This window comes from Protopterus annectens, chromosome 5.part0, assembly GCF_019279795.1.
Source record: "Protopterus annectens isolate FY-2018-M chromosome 5.part0, PAN1.0, whole genome shotgun sequence".
Lineage (NCBI taxonomy): Eukaryota > Metazoa > Chordata > Ceratodontiformes > Protopteridae > Protopterus > Protopterus annectens.
Window position 1 is genome coordinate 340200526 of NC_056735.1, and position 17987 is coordinate 340218512.

Consider the following 17987-nt stretch of genomic DNA (forward strand, 5'->3'; position numbering starts at 1 on the left):
TATCTGCTAAACTGGTCACTCTTTCATCCATTTCCAATACATCGATGAGACTCATCTCCCATACAGCAGATGGTGCCTCATGAGCAGCCAATTCAGGTATAGCCATTAAGGATATGCATGGATGAGGCTATGTGACTTAGTAGAACCCTTCAAGGGGTCCTTTGTTAATGCCCCCTTTGATGGCTTTTCTTTGTTTAGGCCATCAGTGAAAGATATGCTCTCCTGCAGTGAGCTTGAGGAAAAGACCTTGTCTGCCATTGGAGTCAAACTCAATACTACTCCATGTACATTCTCTAGGAACCAGCGAGGTGGTAAGAAAATGTGGTTCCCGAAATCTATGGGACTTTTTCAAGACTTGTATGGGGAAACTTCCTCCAGTGGCAGAGGAGATGTTAATGGCAAACGTTGCCCCAGAGGCAGAGGGGTCTGTAAAACCAGGGCTTCAGAGAATCCTTCACTGATAGGTCCTGTCAGCACTCCTGAAGCGTTGCCTGACTGTCCACCTCTTGAGGCAGCAGGGGGTCATTTTTCCTTGCACCTGTATGCCTGGACAAATATCACAAAAAATGAATAGGTGCTATGAATCATATCCAGAGGTTACTACATTCCCTTTTCCCTTCTACCTCCTATCCAAAGACAGAAATTCCCTGGCATTCCACCTAGTCAGTGGGAATACACAGCTCAAGAATTTCAAAAGCTGCTATAAAAAAAGATTCCTCTTGGAAATTCCAACCGAACAGATAGGATTCAGAACTTACACTTCTTTTTAGTGCCAAAGAAAACAGGGGACTTAAGACCAATTTTGGATCTAAGCAACTTGAACCAGTTTGTAAAAAAGTCCATTACGAATGGTTGTGGTTCAGTACATCCTGTCTCTTCTGCATAAGGATGACTGAATGTGCTCTATAGATCTCCAGGTTGCCTACTATCACATCAAAATAGACAGGCACTCCAGGAGCCATTTACACTTTGGCTGGGAGCCAGTCACTACCAATTCAGAGCACTGCCATTTGGTCTCACCACAGCCCCCAGGGTGTTCACCAAATGCTTGGCAGTTGTGGCAGCTCACCTGAGACTCAAAGGATTCCAAGTGTTTCAATATCTCGATGATTGACTCCTTGCTGCCCCAACCAGGCATCAGCTTCTACAAGTCTGGGATTACTTGCTTCAGATGTCTAGCTCATAGGTTCATAGGTTCATAGGTGTGTACTAGGCTAATGGCCCTGGAGCCTATATAAGCCTAGCCCAAGAAGATTCCCTGGCATCATGCCACCCAAAATTAGTTCCCAGTGCCCTTGTCAAGCAAGGCCACTGAAGTGATCCCCGGGATGAACTTCCTATTGCCCATCCACTCATCAAGATTTCTCTTAAAGAGGGTCAGAGAAGTGCTCTGCTTGAAGTGAATGGGAAGTTTGTTCTAGAGTATGGGAAGTCTCTGGGTTAAGAAACTAAGAGTAATGCTACTCAACGCCAGAAGTCTAAACCTCAAGATGCACGCACTCGAAACTCTCCTTAGCATGGAGAACATCAATATCTGTGCAGTAACAGAAACATGGTTCAAGGCTCCTCAGAGCTCCCCAGCACTACCAGGTTATACCTCATACCATGCTTTTCGGCCCCAAAACTTGGACCGAACCACAAAAGGAGGGGGAGTATCAATATTCATCAAAGATACCCACACCTCCAGGTTGGTGGCACAGCACAAAGCATCAGAGACTATCCATGTGCAACTAACAGTAGGTAAACTGCCTTCCAGGTTATAGCCTGCTACAGTCCACCCTCCCAAACCCAGGAACCCCACTCAGCCTTCCTGAGAACACTGGAAAATATGAAGGTCTCTCCAAACACCATTATATTGGGTGACTTCAACTACCCAAACATAGACTGGGAGCATTACTCTAGCTCCAACCCTAGTCCAAAGGTTCCTAGAATTTATAAACTCAAATGCTATGGAACAACTTGTTACCACTCCCACAAGAGGGGAAAACATACTGGACCTGATCATCACCAACATGGGGGCTCTATGATCCAGACCAGGAGTGTATCCCTCACTGGTAAGATCAGACCATAAACTAATCTCACTGAATATTCACATCCCGACCCCACCCCCTGCCCAGAAAACCACAGTAAAAAACTTCTCTAAAGCAAATTTCACACTCCTCAAAACTGAGGTGGAATCCTTCAAAGCCCCCGGGCCTGTGGAAAATACGGCCCAGACTGCAGAATCCTTTATAAACGCATTCTATGAACACCTTCAGGAATGCATGGATCATGCAATCCCAAATAAAACCAAGACCCAATCCTCCAAAGGCAGGCGTCCTGTCTGGTGGACCCCAGCCATAAACAAACTATACAATAGAAGGAGGAAGCTACTACATGATAGAGCAAAATCCCAAAAAGGGAAGGCATCTCTGATCAGTATTAGCAAAAAACTACGGGCACTCATAAAATCATCTAAGGCCAGCTTTGAGAGAAAAATTGCACAGGACACTAAGGATAATCACAAGGCTTTCTTTAGTTATGTTAGGAACCTGGATGGGAATTCCTAGATATGCTCAGAATTAGACCAAAATGACAAAAAATACACCGAACCCACAGACATTGCCAACATCCTAGCTGACAGGTTCAGCAAACTCCCCTCCCACCAAAAGGGCAGATATCTATCCCAGCAGAGTGCTGCCCCCCTGACATCTCAGATGCTCAGGTAAGAGCCGCCCTCTTCAAAGCAAAAAGCACAGCATCAATGGGACCAGACGGTGTCCCAGGCTGCATCCTACATGAACTCCAAGAAGAGCTAAACCCAAACATAAAACTACTGTTCAATCTCAGCCTTACTACAGGATATGTACCCAAAGAGTGGTGTACAGCAGCAGTGGTCCCTCTCCACAAAGGTGGTGCCTCAACGGATCCTGGAAACTATCGCCCATAAGCCTGACTAGCTTGGTCTGCAAAGCTATGGAAAGGATCATCATGGACCTCATAAATAAAGATATTGGGGACCTACAGACACTGGATCCTACCCAGTTCGGCTTTGTTAAGGGCAGATCCTGCCTCTTAAACCTGGTCGATTTCTTTGAAACAGTCACCAAGGCCATTGACGAGGGGAAGTTGGTCCACACAGCCTACCTGGACCTCACAAAAGCCTTCGATACAATACCCCACTCGGGCATTATAGATAAGCTCACCAGCTTAAATATAAACCCCTATGTCACTAGATGGGTTGCAAACTGGCTCAAGGACAGGACCCACATGGTTAGAATTGCTGGAGCCATGTCAGACTCCAAACCAGTTACAAGTGGCATCCCACAAGGCTCAGTTCTGGGACCTCTCTTGTTCGGTATATATTTCTTGGAGGTACAGCCCAACACGGAAGGACTGTGGCTGACCAAGTTCGCAGATGACTGCAAACTAGGCACCATAATCGACTCTCCAGCCAACACAAGCATCCTACAAAAGGGCCTCATAGAAACAGACAACTGGTGCCAGAGCCATGGCTCAAGCTAAACGCCAAAAAGTGTATAGTCATCCCCTTTGGCAAAAACAAAGTGCCCACAAATTACCACATAGGTGGTAATCCATTAAGTACGGAAGAAGTAATTAGGGACCTGGGGACCCAAGTTGATAGCAATCTCTCATTTGAAAACCATGTGGCCAAAGTGGTTAGAAAAACATTTTATATAGCCCACCTAATCATGAAGGGATTCACATCTAGATCAGGGGAGGTCATCGTGCCTCTTTACTCATCCCTCATCAAGCCCATAATTGAGTACAATGCCCCTTTTGGGATGTACCTTACCAGACACCTGCAGCAACTGGAAAGACCCCAAAAGTACCTCACCAAGAGGATCAAAGGGCTCAAACAGATGCCATATGCTGCCCGGTTAAAGAAACTCCAGCTCTACTCAGTGGCATACCGCCTGCTCAAAGGCGATCTGTGCCTGACATATAAAGCCATGTCCAACCCGGAATTAATGGACATGCTGCACCTCAGAAAATCCAAATCCCATCGAGCTATGCGCTCAAGAGACTTGCACCTCAGCACTGAAATAAATAGGACATGCTGGAGGGACAGATTCATAACCCAGAGGCTCCCTTCACTCTGGAATAAAATCCCAGTCCAGGTTAGGCAGAGTCCCTCATTGACTCTCTTCAAGAGGAATCTTGATGAGTGGATGGGATATCGTAGGTTTACCCCGGGTATCACTTCTGTGCCACTGTTAGACAGAGGCACAGTATACTAACCTCGAAAAGGGCATAGCAAAATTCATTTAAAATGGGTGGCAAAAGCCAAACATGCTCTGGCTAGGCTTATAAATGCCCTAGGGAAGATAGCCTAGTATGAACCTATGAATCTATGAACCTATGAACTTGTCCCACCAGCATGTTCTGTTTATTGTGGTAATGAGGTTTAGGTTCCTGGCACATGTAGCATGGAGGGATTTGGATTTCTTTAGGTGTAGCATATCTAGCAGCTGTGGGTCAAACATTGCTTTGTAGGTCAAGCAGCGTTCGCCTCTAAGTAGACAATAAGAGACAGAGTATAGGTGGAGTTTTTTTAGTCTGTCCATATAGAGCATGTGTCTAAGGCCTAAGATCCTCTTAGTGAGGTATTTTTGTGCCTTTCCAGTTGTTGTACGTGTCTAGTGAGGTACATACCAAATGAGGAGTTGTATTCTATAATAGGTCTAATGAGGGATGAGTAGAGAGGGATTATGACCTCTTTCTTCCTGGATGAGAAACCTTTTGCAATGAGATGTACCACATAGAAGGACTTTCTGACTACAGTCGCAATGTGGTTATCAAAGGAGAGGTTGCCGTCAACCTGTGTCCCCAGGTCTCTTATCACACCTTTGGTGTTTAGTGGACTACCACCTATGTGGTAGTTCATGGGCACTAAATTTTTCCAAAAGGGAATGACAATGTGAGCTTAAGACCATGGTTCTGGCACCAGTCATTGGTGTCAGTGAAGCCTTTTTGTAGAATGTCTACATCAGTTGGAGAATCAGTAACGGCACTCGGTTTGCAATCATCTGTGAACTTGGTCAGCCAGAGTCCCTTTCTGTTGGCTTGAACTTCAGAGAAGTAGATGCCAAACAGGAGAGGACCTAGGACCAATCCATGTGGGACACCACTTGTAACTGGTCGGTAGTCAGATTTGGAGTCTGCTACTTTCACAGTGTGGATTCTATCAGTGAGCCAGTTGGCAACCCATCTTATGACATAGGGGTTTATGCCTAGTTTAGTGAGTCTATCTATGATTCCTGAGTGAGGGATGGTGTTGAAGACTTTGGCAAGATCTAGGTAGGCTGTGTGAACTACCTTGCCCTCATCCACAGATCTGATGACAGACTCGAAGAAGTCTATCAAGTTGAGCAGGCATGATCTACAGTTCACAAACCCAAACCACGTGGGGTCCAGAGTTTGGAGATTCCTTATGTCCTTATAAGGTCCATGATGATGCGCTCCATAGCCTTACATATCAGACTCATCAGACTAATGGGGCAGTAGTTCTCAGGGTCTGTAATCACTCCCCCTTTGTGGAGTGGGATGACCGTAGCAGTGCACCATTTGGTAGGAACAAAGCCTAAAATGAGGCTGTGATTGAACAGGGTACTCAGGTGTGGTGCCAGTTCACTTTGTAATTCATGTAGAACACAGCCAGGGATATTATCAGGTCCCATGGAAGCTGTATTCTTGGCTTTGGACAGTGCAGTTTTTACCTGTGTAGCTGTGATAATATGGACTTGGCATTCCTCAGGTATTGTGATAGGCCCTTTAGGGGGTGAAAGGGGAGTAAAGTTTGCACTGAACCTGTCAGCCAATATGTTGGCCATATCAGTTGGTTCTGTATATGTATTGTCATTGTGCTGTAACTCAGAGTAGATCTGAGTATTGCCATGTAGATTCTTGACATAACTATAGAATGCCTTGTGGCTGTCTTTGGAATCTGCACCAATTTTGTTTTCATAGCTAGCTTTAGAGGATTTGATGATGGATCTCAGTTTTTTGCTGAGGCTAACAAGGGAGTTTTTCCAGTCTTGGGAATTCACCCTTTTCTGCAACAGCTTTTTTCCTTCTGTTGTAGAGTTTGTTTATGGTGGGGGGACCATCAGATTGGCTTCCTTTTTTTGGAGGAGAGCATCTTGGTTCTGTTTGGTGTGGCCCGTTCCATGCACTTGTGTATGTGCTCATACAGTGCATTGTTGTATGATTCAGCAGCACTGCACCTATTTTCCATTTGTGTGCGTGTCGTGAAGTTAGCCACCTCTGTTTTTAGAAGCCCAAAAATGGTTTTGGAGAAGTTTTTTTATAGTTGTTTCCTTTAGGGGGGTGAGGGTGGGATGTGGATATCCATGGTGATTAGCTTGTGGTCATATCTGACCAGGGAGGAGTTGATTACTGGTGTAGAGCAACGGTTGCCAGTGTTAGTAATGACCAGGTCAAGGATGTTTCTACTCCTGGTGGGGTTAAGAATGAGTTGGTACAGGGCATTGGAATTAATGAATTCTAGAAAATGTTGAGCAAGTGTGTTGGTATATGAGTAATTTTCCCAGTTAATGGAGGGGTAATTAAAGCCTCCTAGTATAAGGGTATTGGGTTGTACCCTAATAATTTCCAGTGTGTTTAGGAATGTGGAGTGGGAGTCTTGAGACATGGTGGGGGATCTATAGCAGGCTACAACCTGGATTGCAGTTTTACCCAGTGTAAGTTGTACCTGAAGTATCTCTGATGCATTATGTTGGGCTACTAGTCTGGAGGTGTACATATCCTTTATGAATATGGAGACACCACCGCCTTTAGTCCTTCAGTCCAGGTTTAGGGGCCGAAAGGTGTGGTAATGAATTATAGCCTGGTAGTGCTGGGGTGCTCTCTGGAGCCTTGAACCAGGTCTCGGTCACTGCACAGATGTTGATGTTCTCCATTTTAAGGAGTGCTTTGAGCAAGTGCATTTTGAGATTTATACCTCTAGCATTGCGTAGCATAACCCTCAGATTTTGTTTGCTTGTAGCTATTATGGTGATAATTTTGTCTTCAGGGTTGGCAAGAGCCTTGGACAGTATCCGGAATCCCTGGGGTGACAGGTGCAGGCCATCTCTGGTGAAGCATCGAGGTCTGTCGATCATGTCATCCCAGGCAGACAGATACTGGATCCCCTTAGAATGACACCAGAAACTTAGCCAATTGTTGAAGTCAATCATTTTCTGCTTGTACTATGGTATAATTCTGGGTCACAGTAGGATGCTACTCAGAGCTAGGGTCATACCTGCCTGGGCTACAAGATCCAAGATCTCCTCTGTCTCTTTTCATGTAGTCCAGGGAGTTAAGTCTCAGGTCATTCACACCAACATGGACAATGACAGAGTCATATTTGTACCTGTTGTGGAGTGACCTAAGCACGTGCAGATCCTGGCACCCGACAGGCAACTGACCATAACTTTCTCCTTATTCAGCCTAGTGAGTGGGACATCAGTGTGCTTTGCTATTGAGTTACCTATGACTAGTGTATTGGGTAAGTTGTTTTGCCTTATGGGCTTTGGTTGAGTGACACACTGTTTATTTGATCTATGTGTCTCATGGTTTGTACTGGGATGTGGTGGTTATTTGCATTTCTGCCTCGGAGGTCTCTGTTGTTTGGGCAGATTTTTATTGAGAAGCTCCGTGAAAGTAGGTGTGTATTTTGTGTTACTATGTGAGGGTTGTGGTGGTGCTGTAAGTTCTGGAGGGATTTGTGTTGAATGTAGTGTGGTGCAGGTGTTAACCTTCTCCTCTTGACTGGCTAATCCAGTCTTGGCTGGAGAGTGCTTGGCTTCCAATTTGGCTATATATGTGCATCTCTCACAAGTCATAGTGTAGGGAGGTAAGAGGAGAGGGTTGTCTATGTACATGAGGCAGTTGCTACATTGCCTCAGGATGCCCAAGTTCACCAGGTTGACAGGAGAAAGTACAGAAAACTGACCTTTAGACATGCCTGGATATGAGCTCAATATATTAAGTATTTGTAATAACTATTAAGTAATTAAGCTCCTTAGGCAGCTCAGTAAATCATATCAAATCGATCCCAACTCCTGTACAGGCTTTGTAATTTATAGGAACTCATCTGAATACTACGACTCAAGTGGGATAATTACCTCTTCATCGTATCACATGTTTGAGATATCAGGTGCGGGCTATACTGTCATACTTGTCCCCTCCAGCAAAGCTAGTGCTTCAAGCTCTTAGGTCTATGTCAGCTGCAATTCTTTTAGTTCCTCTAGCAAGATTCTTTATGCGAATCCTCTAGTGGACATTGCTGGCACAGTGGTGTTTTCTGTACCAGCCTCTATCATTTCCCATAAAACTCAGTCCAATCTGCAAATGTCATGTTAGCTGGTGGATTCAGTCATGACCTCTTTATAGGCAGGCCTTTCACCCTTCCTCCCCCAATTGCCACAGTGACCACGGATGCTTCCCAACTGGGGTGGGGGGCATTTCTTGGGAAAGATGGAACAAGGCATGTGGTTCCCCTAGGAGATCAAGTTGCACATCAGTGTCCTAGAGATGAGAGCAGTCCTTCTAATGCTGCAAGCCTTTCAGGACATTTTCCCCTCTAGGGACTATTGCGATCCACAAAGACAACATGTCAGTAGTCTGGTATATCAACAAACAAGGAGGAGCCCATTCCTACCCATTGTGCAGAGAGGCAATGAGGGTCTGGGAATGGGTGATGCCTTCAGACCACTTTCTGTTTGCAATGCATTTACAGGGGAGATCCAACGCTTTGGCAGACAGACTCAGCAGGTCCATTTTGAGCCCTCATAAGTTGTCCCTCAATCAAACAGTAGCAAATATGATCTTCAGTCACTGGGACCAACCTTGCTGTGAACTATTTGCCTTGCCCTTCAGCAAGTCTAGTAAGTTCTTCATTTTGTTCCCCCCTCTGGGGGAGTCAACAAGGGATGCTATGATTTACGACTGGCCCCCGGGCTGCCTCTATGCCTATCCCCCTCTTCCTCTGATTCCAAAGTTCTTACAGAAAGCAAGCAGACTGAAGAGCTCAGTCATCCTCATTGCCCCCTTTTGACCTTGGCAGATATGGTTCCCCTTCCTCTGGTCTCACTTGAAATATCCTCCATGGATACTGGAGCATAGTCTGGATCCCTTCTCCCACCCACCAGGAATGCAACATCCCAATCTCCATACCCTCAAGCTGACCACATGGTTTCTCCACTTCCAGTGATAGTAAGATGGTCCATGACATTATCTCGGCCTCCCAGAAGGCTTCCACCAAGAAAGTCTACAGAAGAAAATGGAAAGATTTTCTATATGGGCTTCCAAGCAGAATGTTGACTTGTTTTCAGTGCATACCTCAGTCATTCTTCTTTTTCTCACTAATCTTTTTAGAGAAGGGGCTATTTTTTTCTACCATTAAACTTCAGTTGACAGCAATATCTAACTTCCACTCTGGAAATGAATCATTATCTCTGGCTTCCTCCAAGTTATGTAAAGGTGTCATGAAGGGAGTTCTCCTCCTTGGACCTCCAATAAAGGATCCGTCTCCTACTTGGGATCTGATGTTGGTCCTTCAAGTGTTAACTCAGAAACCTTTTGAGCCAGTGGAAAGTTGTGATACAAAGTTCCTTTCTTGAAAGACAATCTTTTTTAGTGGCTATCACTTCAGCAAAGAGAATTTCTGAGCTCAAAGCCTTATATGCCAGGCCTCCTTACATTATTTTCCATAAGGATAGAGTATCTCTATGAACCCACCCTTCCTTTCTGCCTAAAGTGGCTATGGAGACTAACATTAACCAGACCATACAACTATCAGTTTTCTTTCCAAACTTTACTAATAAGGGCAAGTATATGCTGATTTTCATGATGTTCATAGACAACTATGTTTTTATCTTCACTGAACAAAACAGTACAGGAAGTCTGATCAGCTATTTGTATCTTTTCCCTCTAACCAGTTGGGTTGGGCAGTTTCCAAAACTACACTGGCTAAATGGATTACTGAGTGTATTTCACTAATTTATTCTCAAAAAGGCCTGAAGTTGCTTTGTCCTCCTAGAGATCATTCCACTAGATCTATGACTACTTCATCTGTTTTTTCCTCAAGAACTTTCATTGACAAATCTGCTCTGCAGCCACTCAGTCAAAGACTCATACATTTGTTACACATTACAAATTAGACATTGTCTCCAGAAACAGAGCCTCCTTTGGTTCGACAGTGCTCCGGCATGTCCTTCCTTGAGGGCCTCCCGAGAATCACATAGCTGGGACTCTGAACATTCATGAGGAAGAATGAAAAGGACAACATCAGATTTAGAAGTTATGCACTTACCATAACTTGACATCTGTGTTGTCCATTTTCATTTTTCCTCATCTTCCCTCCCAGCCATTCCCCAGCCCTGTCACTCCTAGAAGGATCTTCGGATGATATGGGATCCTTTATGTTCCTAGTTTGAGCCTCAGTCTTTTTTGTATCTGTTCTATCTCTGTATCACAGTGGGCAGTAAAGAAGCAAACTCGATCTGAGGAGTTAGGGCTGGGATAGAGCATTATGGGCAGAGGGAGGAGTTTGAGATCTGGATCCAAAAGTCTTGTATATGTGGCTGAGTTGGATTGGAGGATCAGACCCTAGATCCATTCTTGAGGAATAATGAAAATGGACAACACAGATGCCAAGTTATGATAAGTATGTAACTTCTGATTTATCCTTTTCTTCTCTACATTGACAATGGATTTATTTCCCCTTAGTTTAAGTGCCCTAACTTCTGTAAACTTGCCCCCTAATTATGTGTCCACTCATCCTGTATCATATCTAGAATATTATCAGGCAACGTGATGCACTGCGACTCTCCCAGTCTCTCCTCATTTGTCTTAGTCCACTGTGCTGATGTAATGACCAGACTATACATTGAAAAATGTGCTGTCTCCTATTTCCACTCGCTTCTGGTGCATAAATCCTATTTTTTTGCTGTCTGCTAGATTTATGTTCTTTGGTTGTATCACATAATGGTGCAACAGGCAGGACATGGGACAGATCAATTGCTGATACTACAGTGCAGTATAAGGGGAGTGTGTTGTCTTTCTGATGAGATGTTAAACTGAGGTCCTGTCTGCTTGAAGTGGTGGTAGCCTAGGTGCACGTTAAAAGATTCCACTGCACTACTGAAAAGAATAGCAGAGGTTATCTGATGCCCTGGCCAAATTTCCCCTAGTAATATAAATGCCTTTGGGGTCTCCCCTGAAAAATGGTTACTAGCCCAGTAGAATTAACCTGGTCAACAAAAGAAAAATAAATGAATAAATAAAAATTATACTACTGAGAAAGGAAGTGTAAGCACTATGAAGGTCTGTTAAACAAGAAAGTATGACTGTAGTGCCATGTAGAAGGGGGAAGGCATCATACCTTTCCAGTGTTCATTTCCAGCTTGGGCAACTGCAAGTTTTCTTGTACAGTAGCTTTGTTGCACATTTGAGAAGAATTCATGAACCTTTATTTCCTTTTCAGGTGTCAAGCACTCCAGGTCTGTGTAGTTTTAACAGTGATGGGTCAGGAACAAGGGAGTAGTAAACTGTCATTTCACATCTGGAAAAGGTCTGGGAAGAACCACTTTACTCACCTGTTTAATCAAGCCATGAGCAGAAGCTCTTATTTAATTTTATTTAGCAGGGTAGTACACTGATCAGTACTGACCAATTTCAGGATCAGACCATGTAAAATATGAAAAATTTCACAAACAATAAGGCAGAAATGTAAGCAGTAAGAGAGTAGTTCAGGGCAGTTACACAGAAGAACTGTTTATGCACATTATTTATTTATTTATTGACATTTGGTGATCAGGAAAGTCCGACTGGGTCACAGCCCCCTTTCTTTGTGGAGGCTCAGGGGAAAAGCTCCACAATGCAAAGTGTAAGTAATAAAAAGTTTAAGCAGACAATCAGAATTATTGAACATTATACATTTGTGTCACATTGTCTGAGATATAATAATTTACAATAAGATAGTATCCATTCACGGCAATTGAAACATAAATGACAATTTGGAGAGATAGATAGATATAGCTGTGTTTTAGAAAAATAGGTAGTGTTAGATTATAGTTAAAAAAAACAGAGTGTAATGTACAATATTTACATTAGTTTCTAAAGTGGGTCAACCTTTAGGAATTCTGTGAAAGGAGAAGTGGAAAGGAGATGGGGATAGTGTGTTAATTGATATGTCCTGTGTTGATGCAGGAGCATTTGGCTTGGAAGAAGAGGTGCTGCTAATCTGTAAGGCCATGACTGTTGATGGGGTACCGGAGTAGGTTGTTGTGCACATCTTTTTTCAGTTTGGGATTCTGAACTACAGCTGCTCAGTCTGTAATTGGCTCATCCTTCCTTTATTGGACTTATAGTTTCCCAGTTCTATACCTTTTTCTATACTGAAAGTACAATTCTATGAGTCATACTGCTGTCTGTCAGTATTCACTGATTTTAAACTGAAATAGTCTCAACACTTTAGGATCTCAGACTACCCTAACCATGACAGGAACAGTAGGTTCAGATTTTTTCCTTTAAGTGACAGCTGAAATGCTGAACAGGTTGTTGATAAATTAAGAGTGGGAAAGAGCTAGCAACATTTTTTGGGGAAGCTCTGTGTGTATCATATCTCTATCATCGATCATCCTTTGCTTTGTTTTTCTCCAAAATGCTCACACATCATATTGTGGTCAAGGAAATATTTTTTTCTTTAATTTAATTCAAGGGGACACAAACTTGGATGGTGAGAACTACCTTAATCCTAGATGTCAGACCACACTATTGTGCATACAGCTGTTGAATATCTGTTCACCTGTCCTACTCCAGCTTTTGCGCACACAGCTTTGGGAACCCTCCCCTTCCAGTCTCCAGTAGTGGTTACCTCACTTGTAGCAAAAATCCACAATCTCCCCTTAAGGAAGGAGCATTGTCTTTGGCCACAAAGGTCCATTCACCCCCAGTTGGCTGTCCAGTTGCTGAAATGTTAGTAAGTCACAAGTTGCTGTTAGCAAATCAGATGCCCTATCACTGTGCCTTAGAACTAGCTGATCAGTAGGAGAACACAAGAATTTAAGTTAGATCTGCATTGTTTTAAATGGATTCATATCAGATTTTCTTAGTGGTTGGAAAACAATGCATTTATGGTTACAGGTGATTTAACACTGAAAGCTGTAGTACTGGATGACAGCTGAAGTTTAAAGAAGGATACAGAAAAATTGGCTAGAAGTCCAGAAAGATGCCAACTTTCTTTGAATGTAGGAAGTATAAAGTTATCCATTATAGGGTAAGCAGTCCAAAGTCAAAGTGCTTTATAATGGTGGTGTTTATGAAATGATTTAGATATCTGGGTTATGCCTAAGTTTATTTATGGTTATACACAGAAGAAGTAGCTAATGTAAATAACATATGAGGTTGTACTTTGAGAGATTTTTGGTTCTAGAGATGAGAGGGTACTTATTCATTCTTTGTACAGGGAAGTGGATAGCCTAGACAGTAAGTAAGGTATTCATTTTTGGAGGCATTCTAGAAAAAGAGAAGTTAGAATGGTAGAAGAGGTTCAGAGATGAATAACTGAGAGCATAAAGGAACCGGATGAAATGAAGTAAGGGTGCAGATTTCAAAAATAAAACATAGAATTATCAGAAGAAAGATTGTAGGGAGTATATAGTGGTGGAGAGATGTCACTGCGACTGCATGCTACAGAAAGGACAGGGTATGCAGTACACACACATATCAGGTTCTTGTTCTGTATGCTCATCTAAGTGCCATTCATAAAACAAGGCACTGATCTGTGAAACCTAACTCAGTATGTGGCGGACAGTGCAGTACTGTTGTCCTCTTAACTAAGAAGACGAAACAACACTGGTGGGTCCCATCAGTAATGAATGCTGAGTACATGAACTGTATGGTAAATCCCAGACAGTAGTAAATATGGTGACATGTGACATGAAGGGAACATTCATTAGTCCCATATTATTGTGGAGGTGAGTAGCACATGCTGCTCCAGCACCAGACAAGGATTGGTGTGCCCATGATTCGCACTTGTAGTCCTCCTCTACAGTTTTACATATATCTTGTCTTGTACATACAGCCTAACATTCCATCTCCCTCAGTGCACTCTAGCCTTTCTTTTAATATCATAATTTATAAACGTTATCTACATCCTTGCTGTCATTAAACCATTTTTTTAATAATTACAGTTATATTTACCCTTCATTCAAAATTGCCTTTAAATATCTTCTTTTATGTATCTAACTCCTTGAGATGTTAATAATACCTTCCATCAAACAGTTCTGCACTTTGCCTTTACTCTCCTGCTCAACTTGACTCTTGATGTTTCCCACCCAAGCACCTTGTGTATAGTTTAATCTTTAAGCCTTTTTACTGTACTTACAGAGTTCCTCCTTTGAAAGTCATGCACCCAGATTACTGAAAATGTAATATGTTATTCTCAAATTACATTTTCTCCATATAAGTGATTAGGTAGGGATATTCTTTCAGAAGTAATAAAAACAGTATGCTTGGAATCCAGAATGCAGCTTTTCCCTGAAAAGTTACAAGAGTTGGAACCACTGCTAAAAGTGGCTTTAAATTAGAGCTTGAACAGTAGTTTTAAGAGATAAACCTTCAAACCTGCTGTTGCCATTCTGTTTGAGCGTACAGGTTTTGTTTTATTTGAAAACCACATGATGACATCACAGACTGTTTAATGCTTTTTTGCAGGTCCTGCCTTTGTTGAAAGGGAAATCTCTGGCTATGATTTTTCAAAAAAGGAGCACCAGAACAAGATTATCCACAGAAACAGGTGCGTTTTTCATGAGTAGATGTTTTTGGAAGTTATATATGAGATGTTAAGTCATATATTTTTTCTTGTAACAGCTGCTAGATTGGAGTGATTTTGAACAAAGCTTTACCTGAGACTAGGCCAATGTCCCTTTGGATTATTCCTTGTAGCATTTATTATTCCTTTCCAGTAGAATACACTGGTTTTATTTTATATGCCTTCATATATTGTAGAGTGTTAAATATACTTGGTTCATTCAAAATATATTCCTTTTATTTTCTCAGCACTGAGGAAGAAAGTATATGTGTGACTTCAGACAAGGTGCCCTACATTATATAGGGTCAGACCTTCATGTCTCAGTAAATATCTGCCCAAACAGCCCATACCTCCAAAGCAGAAATGCAGGCAACCTCCACCCCCCCCCCAACACAACCCAAATGACACATAGCCCACATACTCAGTGTGCCACTCAACTACAGCCCATAAGGCATAACGTACCCAACACTCTAGTCATAGGTGACTCTATAGTCAGGCATACTGATGTTCCACTCACCAGGCTAAACAAGGAGAAGGTTACTGTCAGCTGCCTGTCAGGTACCAGGATCTGCCACATAATGCATGCAATCAGGTCACTTCACAACAAGTACAAATATGACTCTGTCATTGTCCATGTTGGTGTGAATGACCTGAGACGTACCTCCCTGGACTACATGAAAAGAGACATGGAGGAGCTCTCCGATCTTGTAGCCCAGGCAGGTATGACCCTAGCCCTGAGTAGCATCCTGCCATCACCCAGAATGATACCACAGTACAAGGACAAAATGATTGACTTTAACAATTGGCTAAGCTTCTGGTGTCATTCTAAGGGAATCCAGTATCTGTCTGCCTGGGATGACATGATCGACAGACCACGCTGCTTTGCCAGAGATGGCCTGCACCTGTCGCCCTTGGGATTCTGGATATTGGCAAAGGCTCTTGCCACCCCTATAGTGCCTTTTTTAGGCAAGGTTCAAATGCTAAATTCACCACTGTAACAGGTACAAGCAAGCAAAATCTGAGGGTAATGCTACTCAATGCTAGAAGTCTAAACCTCAAAATGCACTCACTCGAGGCACTCCTTAAAATGGAGAACATTGACATCTGTGCAGTGACAGAGACCTGGTTCAAAGCTCCAGATAGCACCCCTGCATTGCCAGGCTATAATTCATACCACACCTTTCGGCCACCAAACCCAGACCAAAACACTAAAGCTGGAGGCATGTCCATATTCAATAAGGATATCCACACCTCCAAGCTAGTTGCTCAACATAAAGCATCTGAGATTATCCAAGTGCAACTAACTCTGGGCAAAACCGTAATCCAGATTGTAGCTTGCTACAGACCCCCACCATGCCCCAGGATTCCCACTCATCTTTTCTTGATACACTGGAAAATATTAAGGTACAAGCCAACACTCTAATAATGGGTGATTTCAACTACCCTACCATTAACTGGGAAAACTACTCGTGTACCAACTCTTTTGTTCAACGTTTTCTGGAAATCACCAATTCCAACGCCTTGGATCAACTTATTCACACCCCCACCAGAGGCAGCAATATCCTAGACCTGGTCATCACCAACATGGGTGACCGGTGTTCCACACCAGAGGTCAGCCCCTCATTGGTCAGATCCGACCACACGCTAATCATCCTAGACATCCACATCCCGCTCCCACCCCCCCATTAGGAAAACAACCGTAAAAAATTTCTCCAAAGCCAACTTCATGCTTCTTAAGACAGAAGTGGCACAATTCACGACACCCATGCAGATGGACAATAGTGGTATGACTGCTGAATCCTACACAAATGCACTTTATAAGCACTTACACGAGTGCATGGATCATACTATCCCTAACAGAACCAAGATGCTATCCTCCACAAAAAGGAAGCCAATCTGGTGGTCTTCTGCCATAAAAAAACTCTACAACAGAAGAAACTGTTGCAAAAAAGAGTAAAATCCCACGATTGGAGAAACTCCCTGGTCAGCCTCAGTAAGAAGCTGAGATCCCTCATAAAATCCTCCAAAGCTAGTTATGAAAACAAGATCGCCAATGATTTTAAAAACAACCACAAAGCATTCTATAGCTATGTCAAGAATCTCAATGGCAACACTCAGATCTTCTCTGAGTTACAGCACAATGACACTAAATATACAGAACCGACTGATATTGCCAACATCTTGGCAGATAGGTTCAGTGCTAATCTTACACCCCTCTCACCCCCTAAAGGGCCCATCTTTATACCAGAAGAACACAAAGTTCCTGTAATCATGGCTGCACAGGTAAAAACCTCACTCTCCAAAGCTAAGAACACAGCATCCATGGGACCTGACAACATCCCAGGCTGCCTTCTACACGAAGTACAGAATGAACTGGCACCCCCACCTAAGCACCATGTTTAATCATAGCCTTACCTCAGGCTTTGTGCCCATTGAATGGCACACCACGACAGTTATCCCACTCCACAAAGGGGGGCCGCAACAGACCCCAGGTACTACAGCCCCATTAGCCTGACGAGCTTGGTCTGCAAGGCCATGGAACGTATCATCATGGCACTCATAAACAAAGACATTGGAGATCTCCAAACTCTGGAACCCACACAGTTCGGGTTTGTAAAAGGCAGATCATGTCTCCTAAACCTAATAGACTTCTTTGAAGTACTCACCAAAGCCATAGATGAGGGTAAGGTGGTTCACACAGCCTATCTTGATCTCGCCAAGGCATTCAACACCATCCCCCACTCTGGAATTATAGATAAACTCACTAAACTAGGTGTAAATCCCTATGTCACAAGATGGGTTGCCAATTGGCTTACTGACAGAACCCACAATGTGAAAGTAGCAGACTCCAAATCAGACTTCAGACCAGTGACAAGTGGAGTACCACAGGGTTCAGTCCTGGGTCCTCTTCTGTTTGGTATCTACTTCTCTGAAGTACGGACTAACACAGAAGGTCTTTGGCTAACTAAATTCGCAGATGACTGCAAACTAGGAGCCATAATCAAAACTCCTAACGATGTGGACATCCTACAAAAGCGCCTCACTAAGACAGATGCATGGTGTCAAGGCCATGGTCTCAAGCTCAATGCCAAAAAGTGCATTGTCATCCCCTTTGGTAAAAACTCTGTACCCATGAACTACCACATAGGCGGTAGTCTACTTAACA

The 17987-nt window shown here is 43.2% G+C and overlaps 1 protein-coding gene across 1 annotated transcript in view; it reads left to right on the forward strand.

The window, feature by feature from the left end:
* LOC122802617 (ornithine transcarbamylase, mitochondrial-like) overlaps positions 1-17987 on the forward strand; it is a 479979-nt gene that overhangs the window by 98409 nt on the left and 363583 nt on the right. Inside the window, exon 3 of the mRNA XM_044072308.1 lies at positions 14725-14806. Within this exon, the coding sequence (XP_043928243.1) occupies positions 14725-14806 (82 nt within the window). The remainder of the gene's footprint in view (positions 1-14724; positions 14807-17987) is intronic.